The 13,320-nt window shown below is 43.1% G+C and overlaps 1 protein-coding gene across 1 annotated transcript; it reads left to right on the top strand.

Moving 5' to 3' along the window:
* Window positions 1-4,114: 4,114 nt before the first annotated feature.
* On the top strand, window positions 4,115-9,215 carry LOC144327954 (uncharacterized). The gene is made up of 2 exons (XM_077929801.1): window positions 4,115-4,702; window positions 8,070-9,215. Exons 1-2 carry the CDS (start codon window positions 4,117-4,119, stop codon window positions 8,957-8,959), a joined length of 1,476 nt encoding a protein of 491 aa, XP_077785927.1. The 5' UTR covers window positions 4,115-4,116; the 3' UTR covers window positions 8,960-9,215.
* Window positions 9,216-13,320: the final 4,105 nt, after the last annotated feature.

The following is a 13,320-nucleotide window of genomic DNA, read 5'->3' as shown; positions in this document are numbered from 1 at the left end:
TGCTTACCTAGATATTTAGAATCCCGAAGTGTTTTTATTTTATTGCTCATTTTAATCTGAGAGTCCCATGGACTGCAAGAAGATCAAACCTCTCCATTCTTAAGGAAATCAGCCCTGAGTGCTCACTGGAAGGACAGATCCTGAAGCTCCAGTACTTTGGCCACCTCATGAGAAGAGAAGACTCCCTGGAAAAGACCCTGATGTTGGGAAAGATGGAGGGCACAAAGAGAAGGGGACGACAGAGGGCGAGATGGTTGGATAGTGTTCTCGAAGCTACCGGCATGAGTTTGACCAAACTGCAGGAGGCCGTGGAAGACAGGAGTGCCTGGCATGCTCTGGTCCATGGGGTCACGAAGAGTCGGACATGGCTAAATCACTAAACAACAACAACAAAATTTTCTGAATGTTTTGTTTTTGCTAACATTTTTATTGTTTATCTTTTTTTTTTGCAAACCACCTTCTTTTATTTTATTTTATTTTACAATCAAGCAGTATATAAATTCTATGAAATAAGTAAGTAAGTAAGTAAGTAAGTAAGTAAGTAAGTAAGTAAGTAATAAAACAAACTGGGGATCACTTGCTCTTCTCATAATTAGGCCATGACTTCTGGACTATATTTTCAGCCTCCTCTCCATTTCTTTTCCTTTTTTGCAATACTTTTGGCTGAAACCATTTTCAACTAGTGTGCGTGCCCAGAAAAAAAATTAGCCAAGGGGACCTCTGATACAGAGTGCAACTGTATGGGATGGGGGAATGATTTATTATTATTATTATTTTGAACTTCTATTGTGCTGTTTTTCTTCCAAAACCTGTCCACCCAGATGTCATTTGCCTCCGAATAGCAGCATTGAGGAGAAGTAGCAGCCTTGGTAGTGGCTTTGGTAGCGGGGAATTTGAGCAGTGAAATGGCATGGGAGCAGAAAGGGTTAAAACCCCTCCCTCCCTTTTACCATGCTAGGACACTTCTTTGGATTGGGTCCCCTGTATCTGTCCTCCTCTCCCCAAACAAAGGGCTGCAACCAGTTCTAAGCACAGTTAGTTAAAAATAATTCTTGATGTAACGCTTTAGTTTGGGCCTTTAATACATCTGGAAATGTTGTATCTAATCCTTAAAAAGTTAATTTCTTTCAAGAAAGAAACAAAAAAGAGGGCGGAAAGTTCTGCGGAAACAGTCGCTCCTTATTCCTCTTAATAACAGGTATTGAGAAGCAATCACCGGTTTGGAAAACTAACCTATCTTTTCAGACAACAGAGGTCATTAAGAACAAGTTTTATTTATTAAAATACAACAAAACAGTGCATTTTGCAGGCTTTTCTAGGAAGCAATTATTTATACCAAAGAGTAGCTTAGCCCCTCCTGCATGCTTTTCTTTATTGTACGAAATACGTGATCTTTGTTTGAGGTTTTAGTATTTAAGTCAGCTCAGTTTGCCATTTCAGCATCACGGATGTGGTGGGGAAAGCATCTGAGTATTCTGAAGACTCATTCCAGGTAAACCATCCATCTTGAATTTACTACTTGTGCTTACTAACCATTCCCCCCCTACAGGAATTCAGAATGATTTTGCTTCCATGTTGTACAATCAAACCATTGGTGGGCTGTCAGATGGACTGGTGTTTAAACAAAAGGTCTATTGAGTCTAGGTAGTTGGCAGTAACCCATGACAGGGCCTTTTTGTTGGAGTTTCCCAGTTTGTGGAAAGCCCTCCCTAGTGAGGTGCATGTGTCTCCCTCATTGTTGACTTTCAGGAAAAATGTAAAAAAAACATTCCAGGTTCCCCAGGCATTTGATGGCTGAAAAGCACTGTTCCTAGCAAACATGAGATCACTGATTGAGAACATTTTAAAGTATTTCCTAGGCTGGATCTACACACAGGGAAGCCCCCCGCCCTGCTACAAATAAGTTATAAATAAAATCATTATAACAAAAGAAGAAAAAAAACTCTATGCAAAATGCATGGACAAAGTTTTGTGCTCTGTAGCGCCATCTAGTGCCGCATGTTTATAACACTGTAACATGGCTAATGTAGTCTTTAGAGTGTTTTAGGTGGTTTCTAGCATAAGAGTTAACTCCTAGGGGTCGAGGTCCCTTTGCCCCCCCATAAAATATTAGAGCCCCCCATTCATATGGTGTGCATGCCCTGTATCACGTGACTGATTATGCGGGGTAGGGCTTACCTGCCCCCCCCAATATTTTATTCAAGTTGGCACCCATTGTTTCTAGACTGTTTTAAATTGTTTTAGAGTGTTCTAAACTGTTTTAGTTGCTGGTGTTGTTGTTTTGTTGCTGTTGTATTTTTTAATATTTTATCACTGCTGGGTCTGTCACGCTGGGCACCTTCTGGAAGGAGGGTGGGATATAAATAAAATGAATGAATGAATGAAATAAGCAGCTTAGAAATGGAATTTTAGGGTGCCCACGCTTCCAGAAAAGGAACACAAAGGATGGTGGTGAGAAGGAACTGGCCTGCTCAAGCCCCTAGCAATTTATAATAATTATCCTGGAAGAAGAAGGGTATTGGAATGGTGTTGGAATTTGTATGTGTTTTTAATTCCCCCCCTTGCACTTTATATATGAAATGGTTCAGTATGTAAAACTGTGTTACCCCCCCCCCCGCCGCCCCATAATTATATAATGCTCAGATTTAGAGCACGGGTGGCGCTGTGGTCTAAACCACTGAGCCTCTTGGGCTTACCTATCAGAAGGTCGGCGGGTCGAATCCCCGCGATGGGGTGAGCTCCCGTTGCTCGGTCCCAGTTCCTGCCAATCTAGCAGTTCGAAAGCATGCCAAAAAGTGCAAGTAGATAAATAGGTACCTCTCCGCCGGGAAGGTAAACAGCATTTCTGTGTGCTGCTCTGGTTTTGGTCTTCCATTGCGCCAGAAGCGGATTAATCATGCTGACCACATGATCTAAAAAAACTGCCTGCGGACAAACGCCGGCTCCCTTGGCCTGTAAAGCGAGATGAGCGCCACAACCCCAGAATCATCTGCGACTGGACTTAACTGTCAGGGGTCCTTTACCTTTTTTTTTTTTTTTTAGCCCCTTTATATAGCACAAAGGGTAAGGAAGTAAAGGAAGGGTGGGGGAGAGTCCTTTATCCCTTCTAAGATGTCCCGGAGGACTGTTCTGTATTTCAAGGACTGCTCAGCCCAAGTCCATCTTAAATTTGCTCAAGGGGGAGGCACAGAATTTCTCTCCTTCGCAACCACCCTGTGAGGCAGACTAGACTGAGAAGGGTGGCCCAGTGACCTTCCATGGCTGAGCAGGAGTTACCCTGGAACATAGAAAGGCGCCTTACACCAAGTCAGGCCATTGGTCCATCAAGTTCAGCACTGTCTGCTCTGACTGGCAGTGGCCCTCGAGGGTTTGAGACAGGAAACATCCACAGCCCTACACAGAGATGCAAGGGATTGAATTTGGGACTGTCTGCATGCAAGGCAGATGTTCTGGTCTTTCTTCCCCTGAGTTAGAACCATGACATCTCTGGTCCAAGTCTGGCATCCTGAGCATCATGCTACCCTTGGTTCTTGATGGTCTGAGGCATGAGCCCTGTGAATCGGCATAATCAACACAACCCCGGCAAAACAACATGACTGCCCTCCTCCCAGCTGTGGTTTATAATAGTAATTTATTTCAGTCACGTTCATTTCAATATCTATCTATCATCTATCTATCTATCTATCTATCTATCTATCTATCTATCTATCTATCTATCATCTATCTATCTATCATCTATCTATCTATCATCTATCTATCATCTATCTATATCTATCTATCTATCATCTATCTATCTATCTATCTATCTATCATCTATCTATCTATCATCTATCATCTATCTATCTATCTATCTATCTATCTATCTATCTATCTATCTATCATCTATCTATCTATCTCTATCTCTATCTATCTATCTAATCTATCATCTATCTATCTATCTATCTATCATCTATCTATCATCTATCTATCTATCTATCTATCTATCTATCTATCTATCTATCTATCTATCTATCATCTCTATCATCTATCTATCTATCATCTATCTATATCTATATCTATCTATCATCTATTATCACCATCTAACTATCATCTATCTATATTTGCACCTTTTCAGACATGATTCCCATACTCCTGATCCAAGCTCTGCTCTCCAGCGCCCTCTGGAGCCCCGCGAGGACATCAGCCATCGTCAGCTTTTCTCCCTACCCTCTCTTCACAATGGAGTCACTCAGCGGTGTCGCTGAAACTGAAGACCCTAAACAAGCCTTCACTGTTCCCCCTGATCAGGACCCAGAGACCAATGTAATTGATCTGGTCACAGATGGTGGGAGTCGAGCGAGTTCCCAGATCGCCGTGACACCTGCGGCAACCTCTTTCTTTAACGGGGTGGGTGGAAGCAAGAAGAACCTTCTGGAACCAGGGGCCACCACCACAACCACCACTGCCATTGGATCCAGACAACAGGTGGCCCTGGAATTGTTCACTGCTCCAAACACAGAGCATACCTCCCCAGCTATGGGTGTTTCCAGGGAGGAAAACCGTACTACCCGCCTGGTTCCATTTTCTGCGACTAACAAAGGCCTTGCAGTTGGCGACCGCGTAGATCCTGCCTTCTCAAATGCACCAAAGGGAAACAGCACCGATACTGAGCGACGCTGCTTCTGTAAAATTCCAGGAGCCGAAGGACAAAAGAGAGACCAAGGTGAAAAAGAGAATGCGGGTAATTGTATCGCTTAATGCCTTCAGGTTGCCAAAATCTTTTTCTTTCTTTCCTTTTTTAAAAACAACAACAAAAAAACCAAAACTGAACGCCATTCATTTATTTTCTAATTAAAAACAACCGGATCAGTATCATACTGAAAATCCCCCCAAATCCAAATGCTCTGTGCAATGAAGTAAAGAGATACTCGGCGGCGGGTAAATGGACAAATTGTGTCCCTCGCGTCTCGCACACAAACTTGCCGGTGTGCAGAGCACCAAACGCCAGCAGAGCTGCCTGACCCATAACACCCATGTTCTCCTTCTCATAATCTGGTAGTATTTGGTAGCAGACCATCTGCAATTTTATAATAAGCCCCAAGACTCTGCTGAACTCATGAAGCACCTGCAATGAAGCAGCGTGACTTGGACAGATGTAACTACAGCGTGAGGTGACTGAGATAAATGAGTGGTTTTCAAACAGTGTTCTGGGAAATCCCAGGGCTCCTTGTAATCTTAGCAAGGCTTCCTCAATAAGGAACCTCAGTAACAACTGCCAAGTTCCTGTTCAGGAAAGCTTGCCCTCCACTATTGATGGTACTACAAAATGTTCAGCTGCAGCAATCTGGGGCAGCGCTGTTTTTCTAGGAAAAAAAGGTCCTGGAACTCACCACAAACACCTCCCTTGTTCGTTCAGAATGGCAATGGCGCCCACCTGAGAGGTGCCAGAACTGAGTTCCAGAGAGTTCCGGCTGCAACAAACAAACAAACAAACAAACAAACAGCCCTGGGTATATGCATAGCAGTAATGAGGCCCACCAGGAATGGCCAATGTTCTTCATGCACTTTGTATGTGTGTGCAGCCTAAAACATTTCCCAGACTCCTCTGCAACCCACAGGGTCTCCGTGGCAGACATGCAAGAGATTCTTGACGAATGTCAATGTGGGAAGAGTTCCTGGGAAGTAGAAAGTTGGAAAACTATTGGGATAGACAACAGACTAACAATGACTGGTTCTGAAGACATCATGGCTTCTCAGAAGAAAAGCATTCTGGATCTTCAGTGTTAGGCCAAGGCTTAAGGCCCCATTTGTGCTATACATTTAAAACAGTATCTTACCACTTTAAACAGTCATGACGTTCCCCCCCAAAGAATCATGGGAACTGTAGTTTATTAAGGGTGCTAAGAGCTGTTAAGAAACGCCGATTCCCCTCACAGAGCTCCAATTCCCAGAGTTCCCTGGGAAGAACCATTGCTTGTTATACCACTCTAAGAATTGGAGCTCTGTGAGTGGAAGAGAATAGGGGTCTCCCAAGAACTCTCAACATCCTTAACAAACTACAGTGGTGCCTCGCAAGACGAAAAGAATCCATTCCGCGAGTCTCTTCGTCTTGCGGTTTTTTCGTCTTGCGAAGCAAGCCCATTAGCGGCTTAGTGGATTAGCGCTATTAGCGGCTTAGCGGGCTTAGCGGATCAGCTGATAAGCGGCTTAGCGGCTTGGGAAAAGGGGGGGGGGGAAACCCTGCAGCAACTCGCAAGACATTTTCGTCTTGCGAAGCAAGCCCATAGCAAATTCGTTTTGCGAAGCACCTCCAAAACGGAAAACCCTTTCGTCTAGCGGGTTTTCCGTCTTGCGAGGCATTCGTCTTGCGGGGCACCACTGTACACTCCCCAGGATTCAGGGAGTTCTTTAAAGGGACAAGACACTATTTTAAATGTATTGTACAGATGGGACCTGAGTCAGACCATTGGTCCATCCACCTCAGTAGGCTCTGCAGGGTTTTGAACCAAGTGTGTTTCCTAGCCCTACCTAGAGACACTGGGGATTGAAACTGGGACCTTGTGTGTGCATGCAATGCATGAGTTTTTCCACTGAGCTACAGCCCAGCTAGTAAAGCATGGTGGGGGTTTAAGCTTCCCACATGTAGCTTAAAGCAGCTCTTTGATCTACACTGGGCAGAATGTTCATGAGGCTTGCAAATGCTTTTTTTTCTTTTCTTCTGCATGAATACTATGAACTGTGGCTGTGGTGTTTATTGATTAATCCACCAGACTAATTGCTTTAAAAACTTTTGATATATTATTAAACCAGCACACCTTTTTGGAAATGCTTATAAAACTTCAGACTGCATTCTTCATTTAAACAAATCCCCTTCCCTTACCTAGTGAAGATTGTATCTTTTAAGATGATTTCTGTTGCAATGCAAAATCAGAACTATTGGTTAGACACGTTTGTAAGTGTAGGCACATTTAACCTAACTATTAACTATTAATTGTATTGCATCCCTACCATTAACACAAACAGCATAAGATATATTCAAAGGTGGTTTCAGCCTCATGTGAAAATGCCAGGGGATTCATGTCCTGGCATTAACCATTATGTTTCAGAAGTGTTGGTGGTGCTCAGTTCAGCGTGGAATATGAATGTGTTCGGCACCTCCTGTGCAGTAATTGAGAAAAGCACAATCCTTTCTAGAGGGGTGCATAATTCACCACACGGAGCTGTAATGGCTCATTTGGAGACACACCAGAGTATCATATAAATGAGTACATTTTAATGATTCTTTAAATATGACCTCAGGGACTCCTATGGTTACAGTCATTGACCCAAAGTATGATGATAGTTACCATGATGCTCATACCATCTTTTCATGCATACATTTAACTGTAAAATTTGAAGCTGTTTCTTGGACCTTTTGGGTGTTAGATTTAAGCACCCATCACAAAGCAATATGTAAGGGTTACTCATAGGCTGGTGAAGGTAGAACACATTGGGCAGAAGTTGTTCAGTTAAGGGCTGGGTTATGGCATTTCAGTTATATAGCAATGTAGCAGTACTATTTGTTGTTGCTCCTCCTCGAATAGTGTCAATGTAGATCAAAGAGCTGCATTTTGCTGCATTACGCTGCAGGTACAGGACCAACCCAACTGGGAGGTCTATAGTAATAGATTTTGTAGTCTGTTTCTTGCCCCCATGGAAGACAGACAGTTGCCTTGCACCATGAAAGATCATTTGTCCATCAAGCCCAGATCTGTCTACTGTGAAGTGGCAATAGCTTCACAGGGTCTCATGCAGCGACATTCCCCAGAATTTTTAAAGGAAAGATGCAAGGATTGAGTCTGAGACCTTCTGTATACAAAGCACTTCCACTGAAGTGCCCCCTCCCCTATAGCTGCATGTTTTATAGAGGGGAAACTGGAACATAAATGAGGACCTGCAATGATGCTAGTTGAGATTCGTTTGGTCCTGTGTGTGTGTAAGCATGTTACTGTTTATACTTGAGCTTAGTGCAATTTTGCTATATGTTTTGATTGAGAATTTTTCTCAGTTTATATGACAGTGGATAAAGATCTGCTCCTGTTTCCTTCCAGATGTGCTGAGACTTGCTAGGAGAAGAGGAGAACTGCGGTCTTTGGTAGACGTCGGACAAGGCAGAACAGCGGAAAGGGGGGATTCCAGATCCAGGGCTGCTGTAGGTAGACCAGTGTCCCCTCATCAGGCAGAACAATATGGTGGCTCTACCGATTTTTCTTTTCCAAGAGGTGACAAAGGTGAGGTTGGGAGCCCTGGCCCCATAGGAATTCCGGGGCCAAAGGGAGACACAGGGGAACGTGGAGAACCAGGCCCAAAAGGTGACACTGGACAGAAAGGTGACCCTGGGGAGAAAGGAGAAAGAGGCATAGCAGGTGAGAAGGGGGAGATAGGACCAGGAGGGCCACCAGGAATTCAAGGAGCTCCTGGTTTAAAAGGAGATGCAGGGATGCAGGGAACAGTTGGTGCCCCTGGGAGAGAAGGGCTAACTGGACTTCCAGGCCGAAGAGGCGAAAAGGGCCAGAAGGGGGACTGCAGATCGGTTGAACCTGTAGCCTTTTCAGCTGGCCTTCAGAAAAGGAGAAGCTTCCCATTGCCAGGATCCCCAGTGAGATTTGAAAAGGTTTTCCTGAATGAAAATGAAGCATATCACGAGGAATCGGGCATATTTACTGCCAACACTGGAGGAGTCTATTCTTTCAGTTATCACCTGAGTGTCTCTGGCAAGGCGCTGAGGGCGGCGCTCTTCCACAACGGTGAAAGACTTATGCAGGTGTCAAGCGTAAGGCAGCCTCCACAGAGCGTTTCCCAGGTCTCTGGATCGATGCTGGTTCACCTCTCTGAAGATGATGAGATTTGGCTTCAGGTTTTGAATGGCTCTCAAAACGGGCTGGTGGCTGATGAAACCACTGATTCTGTATTTTCAGGGTTTCTGTTATACCCTGATTAATGAAATTTAACATTATTACATATAGGGTTGGGAATAAGCATCCCACACCTGACAGCTTTGTGTCTTGGATCACATAGCATACCTAATATTTTCACATTTTTCTCAATTTCACAGTTTCAGTTTTATTGCTAGCGTACTAAGCTGTAGAACAGCGGTGGCCAGTTCTTCCAGCTTTACCATTAGATTAGCACGTGCAGAACTTTCTAGAGGCCTAAAACCAGAAACTCTAATAGACTTGTGAGATTTTACACTAGATTTCTAGATTTTGATTAAACTGTTCCCTAAAGGGTGACTTTAAGGTTAAACTTCTTCACTCTTGCTTTGACAGTGGCTTATTGTCAGTTCTAAAATTACTGTGTTTTTATTTTGTTATTTTTATTATTATTATGAAGCAGCATTTCATCATTGAGAGTCAGTGTGGTATCATTGTTACTTGCTTAGATTAGACCTAGGGACCGCCACTCTTAATTACTGGCTGAGACCAGGCTTCCTTCCGAGCAGCCTTGCTTCCTTGACCATTAAAGACGATTTCCAAACAACATGGAAACAAGCAGTGGAAAATATAATAACAACTTTAGGATTTAATCCACAGATCTTACTTGACATGGGGTACGAACAAGCAAAAAACAACACTAAACAGCGAGTGGTAGATACTAAACGACAGGTTGACCTAGCCAGGTCCCAAAATTTCTAATTAGTGAAACTAGAAGATACGTGACTTCCCAAATGCCATACATAGCTAATCTCAAAATACCAAAACAGCAAAGGGCTTTCACCTTGGCCCGTTGTCAGGCCCTGCCTTCAGCAATTCAGGAAGACCGTTATAGGTAGAAACCTTACGGGGAGAGGAAATGCCCCTGTGGCTCTGGGCAGCAGGAAACAACAGAGCATGCCCTTCTTCGTTGCCAGTATTATATAGAGATTCGAGCCAGGTTTATCCAGCCCATCCTATATAATTCCCAGGGCGTTCAGAACAAGACAACATCTCCCTATTACTACAGGACGGAAGCCCAGAAGTCACATATTTAGTCGCCAGATCCTGTGCTGCCATGATAGATACTCATCGAAGGAAGGTCTATGCTACAAATCAGTCCCAAAATGAAGCCCCATATTGTTAGATCTGTATCATTGAAGCCCCACCCCATATAGCTGTTTTAACTGGTCTTTTTTCATTCTTCTTATAAGTTTTTATTCACCCATTTTTAATGCTTAATCAAATATTCTATGTATATGTTTTAATCTATGGTTGGTTCTTGCTCCCATTTATTTAATAATTATTCACTTGGATTCATACTGTTATGCTATTTATTTAGATGTTTTGCTTATGCTGGCCTGTGACCAAATAAAGTAAAATCATTCATAGAGCTGGGGAGACCCAGGTTGAAATCCTCACTCGAGGATGAAGTCCACGTGAAGATTTTAGATCTGTCACCATCTCAGAATTCACTAATGTGGTACCCATGGGTGCCTCGGTGAGCAAGTGCTGTGGCCACTGATGTAGTTGCCATTTTCCCATTGATGGGTATGGCAGATGGGGGAGCATGGCTGCACATTTTTGTGGCCCTGTCTCCTTTCCTGCTCTTTAATATGTGGCAGCCATTTTGTGTCATGCTACACGCCCCATGGCAGCCATTTTGTGATTGGTGTTCAGGGCACTTTCTCAAAATTCTAAACGTGCCCACAGGCCTCAAAACTGTTGGCACCCCCTCTTGCACACACCTGCCTGGGAGTAAACCCCGCTGAATGCAATGTGGCTTAAGTCTGAGTAGAAATGCATAGGATTGAATTGCAAGATTGAAGATCCCACCCTGTCCTGAATTACTGAACATTTACACCCTTCCATTTATATCTTCTTATGAAGCTGCCTTATAGAGAGCCAGACCATTGGTCCACATAGCTCAGGATTGTCCACAGTGACTCTCAAGTGGTTCTCAAAGGAGTTTTCCTCAGCCCTACCTGGAGGTATTTATCTGTCATTGTTCATTTGTGATGGTCGTGGAGGGTAAAAAGTCATGCATTGACTCTCCCTTTTTGGTAACTGATTCCTTTCTTTAAGAAATAAAATTTTAGTGAAGCGTCATGACTTTGCCCCTTTTTATCAGAACTGCAGTGTCTTGTCGAACCTTTGTGCAAAACGATTTACTTATTTTGTGTTATGTGGATGGTTTGATCTATATAAGTTGATGGCTTAAAAATAATAAACTGGAATTCTGAGCATGGGCTGTTTCAGCTGTTGACTCCTGAGTTTACTTTGCTCTAGACTCGTTGAATACGTGCTTCAGTTCTCTGTCATGCAGTGATATTCCCCAGAGCTGCCATCTTCTTCATGGATCCCACATTACACAGCTCCTCCAACTAGTCAAAAACTGCTGATGTTCTAACAGAGACACCTGGAATGATGACTCCAAAAGCTTCTGCGGGGATCCTTGTGTTTCTTGCACTGCTCCTATAGACCAATTAATTCCTTACCTGGCCTGGAAAGCATAAATTGACCCACTGAAAGATAGTTTGTGGCCGAGTGGGAGGGTGAGGCCATTCCTAGCTTCCCTTTCCTGTTCTCAGCTGACTTTCCCCAGAGCTCTTTCTTGGGTCTCTGCTTTCTCAAGTCCCACCTTTCTTATTCCCCTTTTCTTAGTCTGCTGTCCCTGTCTTCAGTCCCTTGCTGATTCCACACACTCTGCCCTTATCTCCAGCTTCAGGTAGTTAATGTAGTGCCCTCCAGGTCATTATCATAGAGTTGGAAGAGACCCTGAGGATCATCTAGTACAACCCCCTGCTATGCAGGAATATGCAGATAACCCTTACGCGGATCACGCCTGCAACCTTGCCGTTATCTGCATCGTTCTCTAACCAACTGAGCTATCCAGCTGTTTAGGACTACAGTTTTCATCATTCCCGGCCATCGGCCATGTTGCCTGGGGCTGATGGTGACGTGAATTCTACTCATATTGATTCAGAGCAGATTCCAACGTATAGTCAGCAGAGTAAAAACTTAAACACGTTGCAGGATTCCCGAAAATAGACCAGAGGCAATTCATATTTCATCCAGCAGAGCTTTACTGAAGGCAAATGAACATAACGGTCACAAATCCAATACATTCAGGATTGGCACTGTCCATAAGAAATCCAGTTGCAGCAGACTTAATTTAAACTTACAATGACTTATAATAAGACTAAAACTTTAACACTAAGCATACTATATACAAACCATCACGCCAGAAGGAAAGAGAGATAGAAAGGAAAACCCATGCTCCTTCTGGCTTTAATATTATAGTCAGCATGACCTTGACAGAAAGAGATAACAGAACCAGTTTAAGCCAGCTGCACTCAGCTTCTCGGAAGGAATAACCCAAACATTATGAACCTTCTGCTTGTTTCTAGGCAGAATAGAAACTTACATGTCAGCCAGAAACTTCCAGCTTGCACCAGTTTCTTTCACACAGAGAAGCTTCCAGAAACCTCTTGAATTAATTAGAATAGGAATAGCTCTCTACACATCAGATCAATGGAAGTTAAAGTCTAACCACATCTGGAGGGCTGCACATGGAAGGAATATGATCTGAACTAATTGCTTGAAGATGACTTTTCATATTGGGCCCAAGGACCCCAGATTGCCCAGCCTGATGCATAGGATTGCTTTGACGATTCTTTGTAGCTAATAGGTTTGCCCCCTGCAAAGTGTGTCATAGATTCAGAACTGTATAGTTGGGAGGGACCCAAAGAATCATCTAGTCTAAACTCCTGCAATGCAGGAATCACGGTCAAGTGATTTCAATGTTACCTTTCAGTTTAAAAAGGCTCCCAGAGTAGGTCACAATCCATAAATCATAATCCTATCAATAAAATAATAAAAAAACGAGACAACAAATCCTAATATTTTTTTTTTAAAAAAAGCCAGATTCAATGATTCCTTCAGCAGTCTTTTCAGGCAGCTTTAATTAAGATCAAGGGAGCAGAAGCATTTTGAGTATTGCAGGCAAAAGTAAGTCGTTTGAAAAAGGAGAGATGAATGTGATACTGTCCCGAACTTTCTTACTTTAAATGAAAAAAAAGGGAGGGGGGAAAAGAAACATATCAGCAGCTTGATCTACTATTTAAAACAGATTGCACTTCATCGCTTTCCAGGGCTGGACATAATTATAGACATCCCCTTCTTTTAGATATTCACACCATAAAGCAATTCAGATAAACGGTATTGTTTAGAAAAATGATGCCAGCCAAGGAATGGATGAGGAATGAAATCGAGATGTTGTTCTTAAAAGCGGTGGGTAACTTTGCTGATGCACAAGTAAAATTTAAACTTTTTGATTCAAAGTGTGTGTGCATCATAATTAAGATGCAATTGATTGAACCCAAGCAAG

The sequence above is a fragment of the Podarcis muralis genome, chromosome 6 (assembly GCF_964188315.1).
Source record: "Podarcis muralis chromosome 6, rPodMur119.hap1.1, whole genome shotgun sequence".
Classification (NCBI taxonomy): domain Eukaryota; kingdom Metazoa; phylum Chordata; class Lepidosauria; order Squamata; family Lacertidae; genus Podarcis; species Podarcis muralis.
Note: the sequence above shows the minus strand (reverse complement) of the source record. Positions and strands in the feature narration are given on the sequence as shown.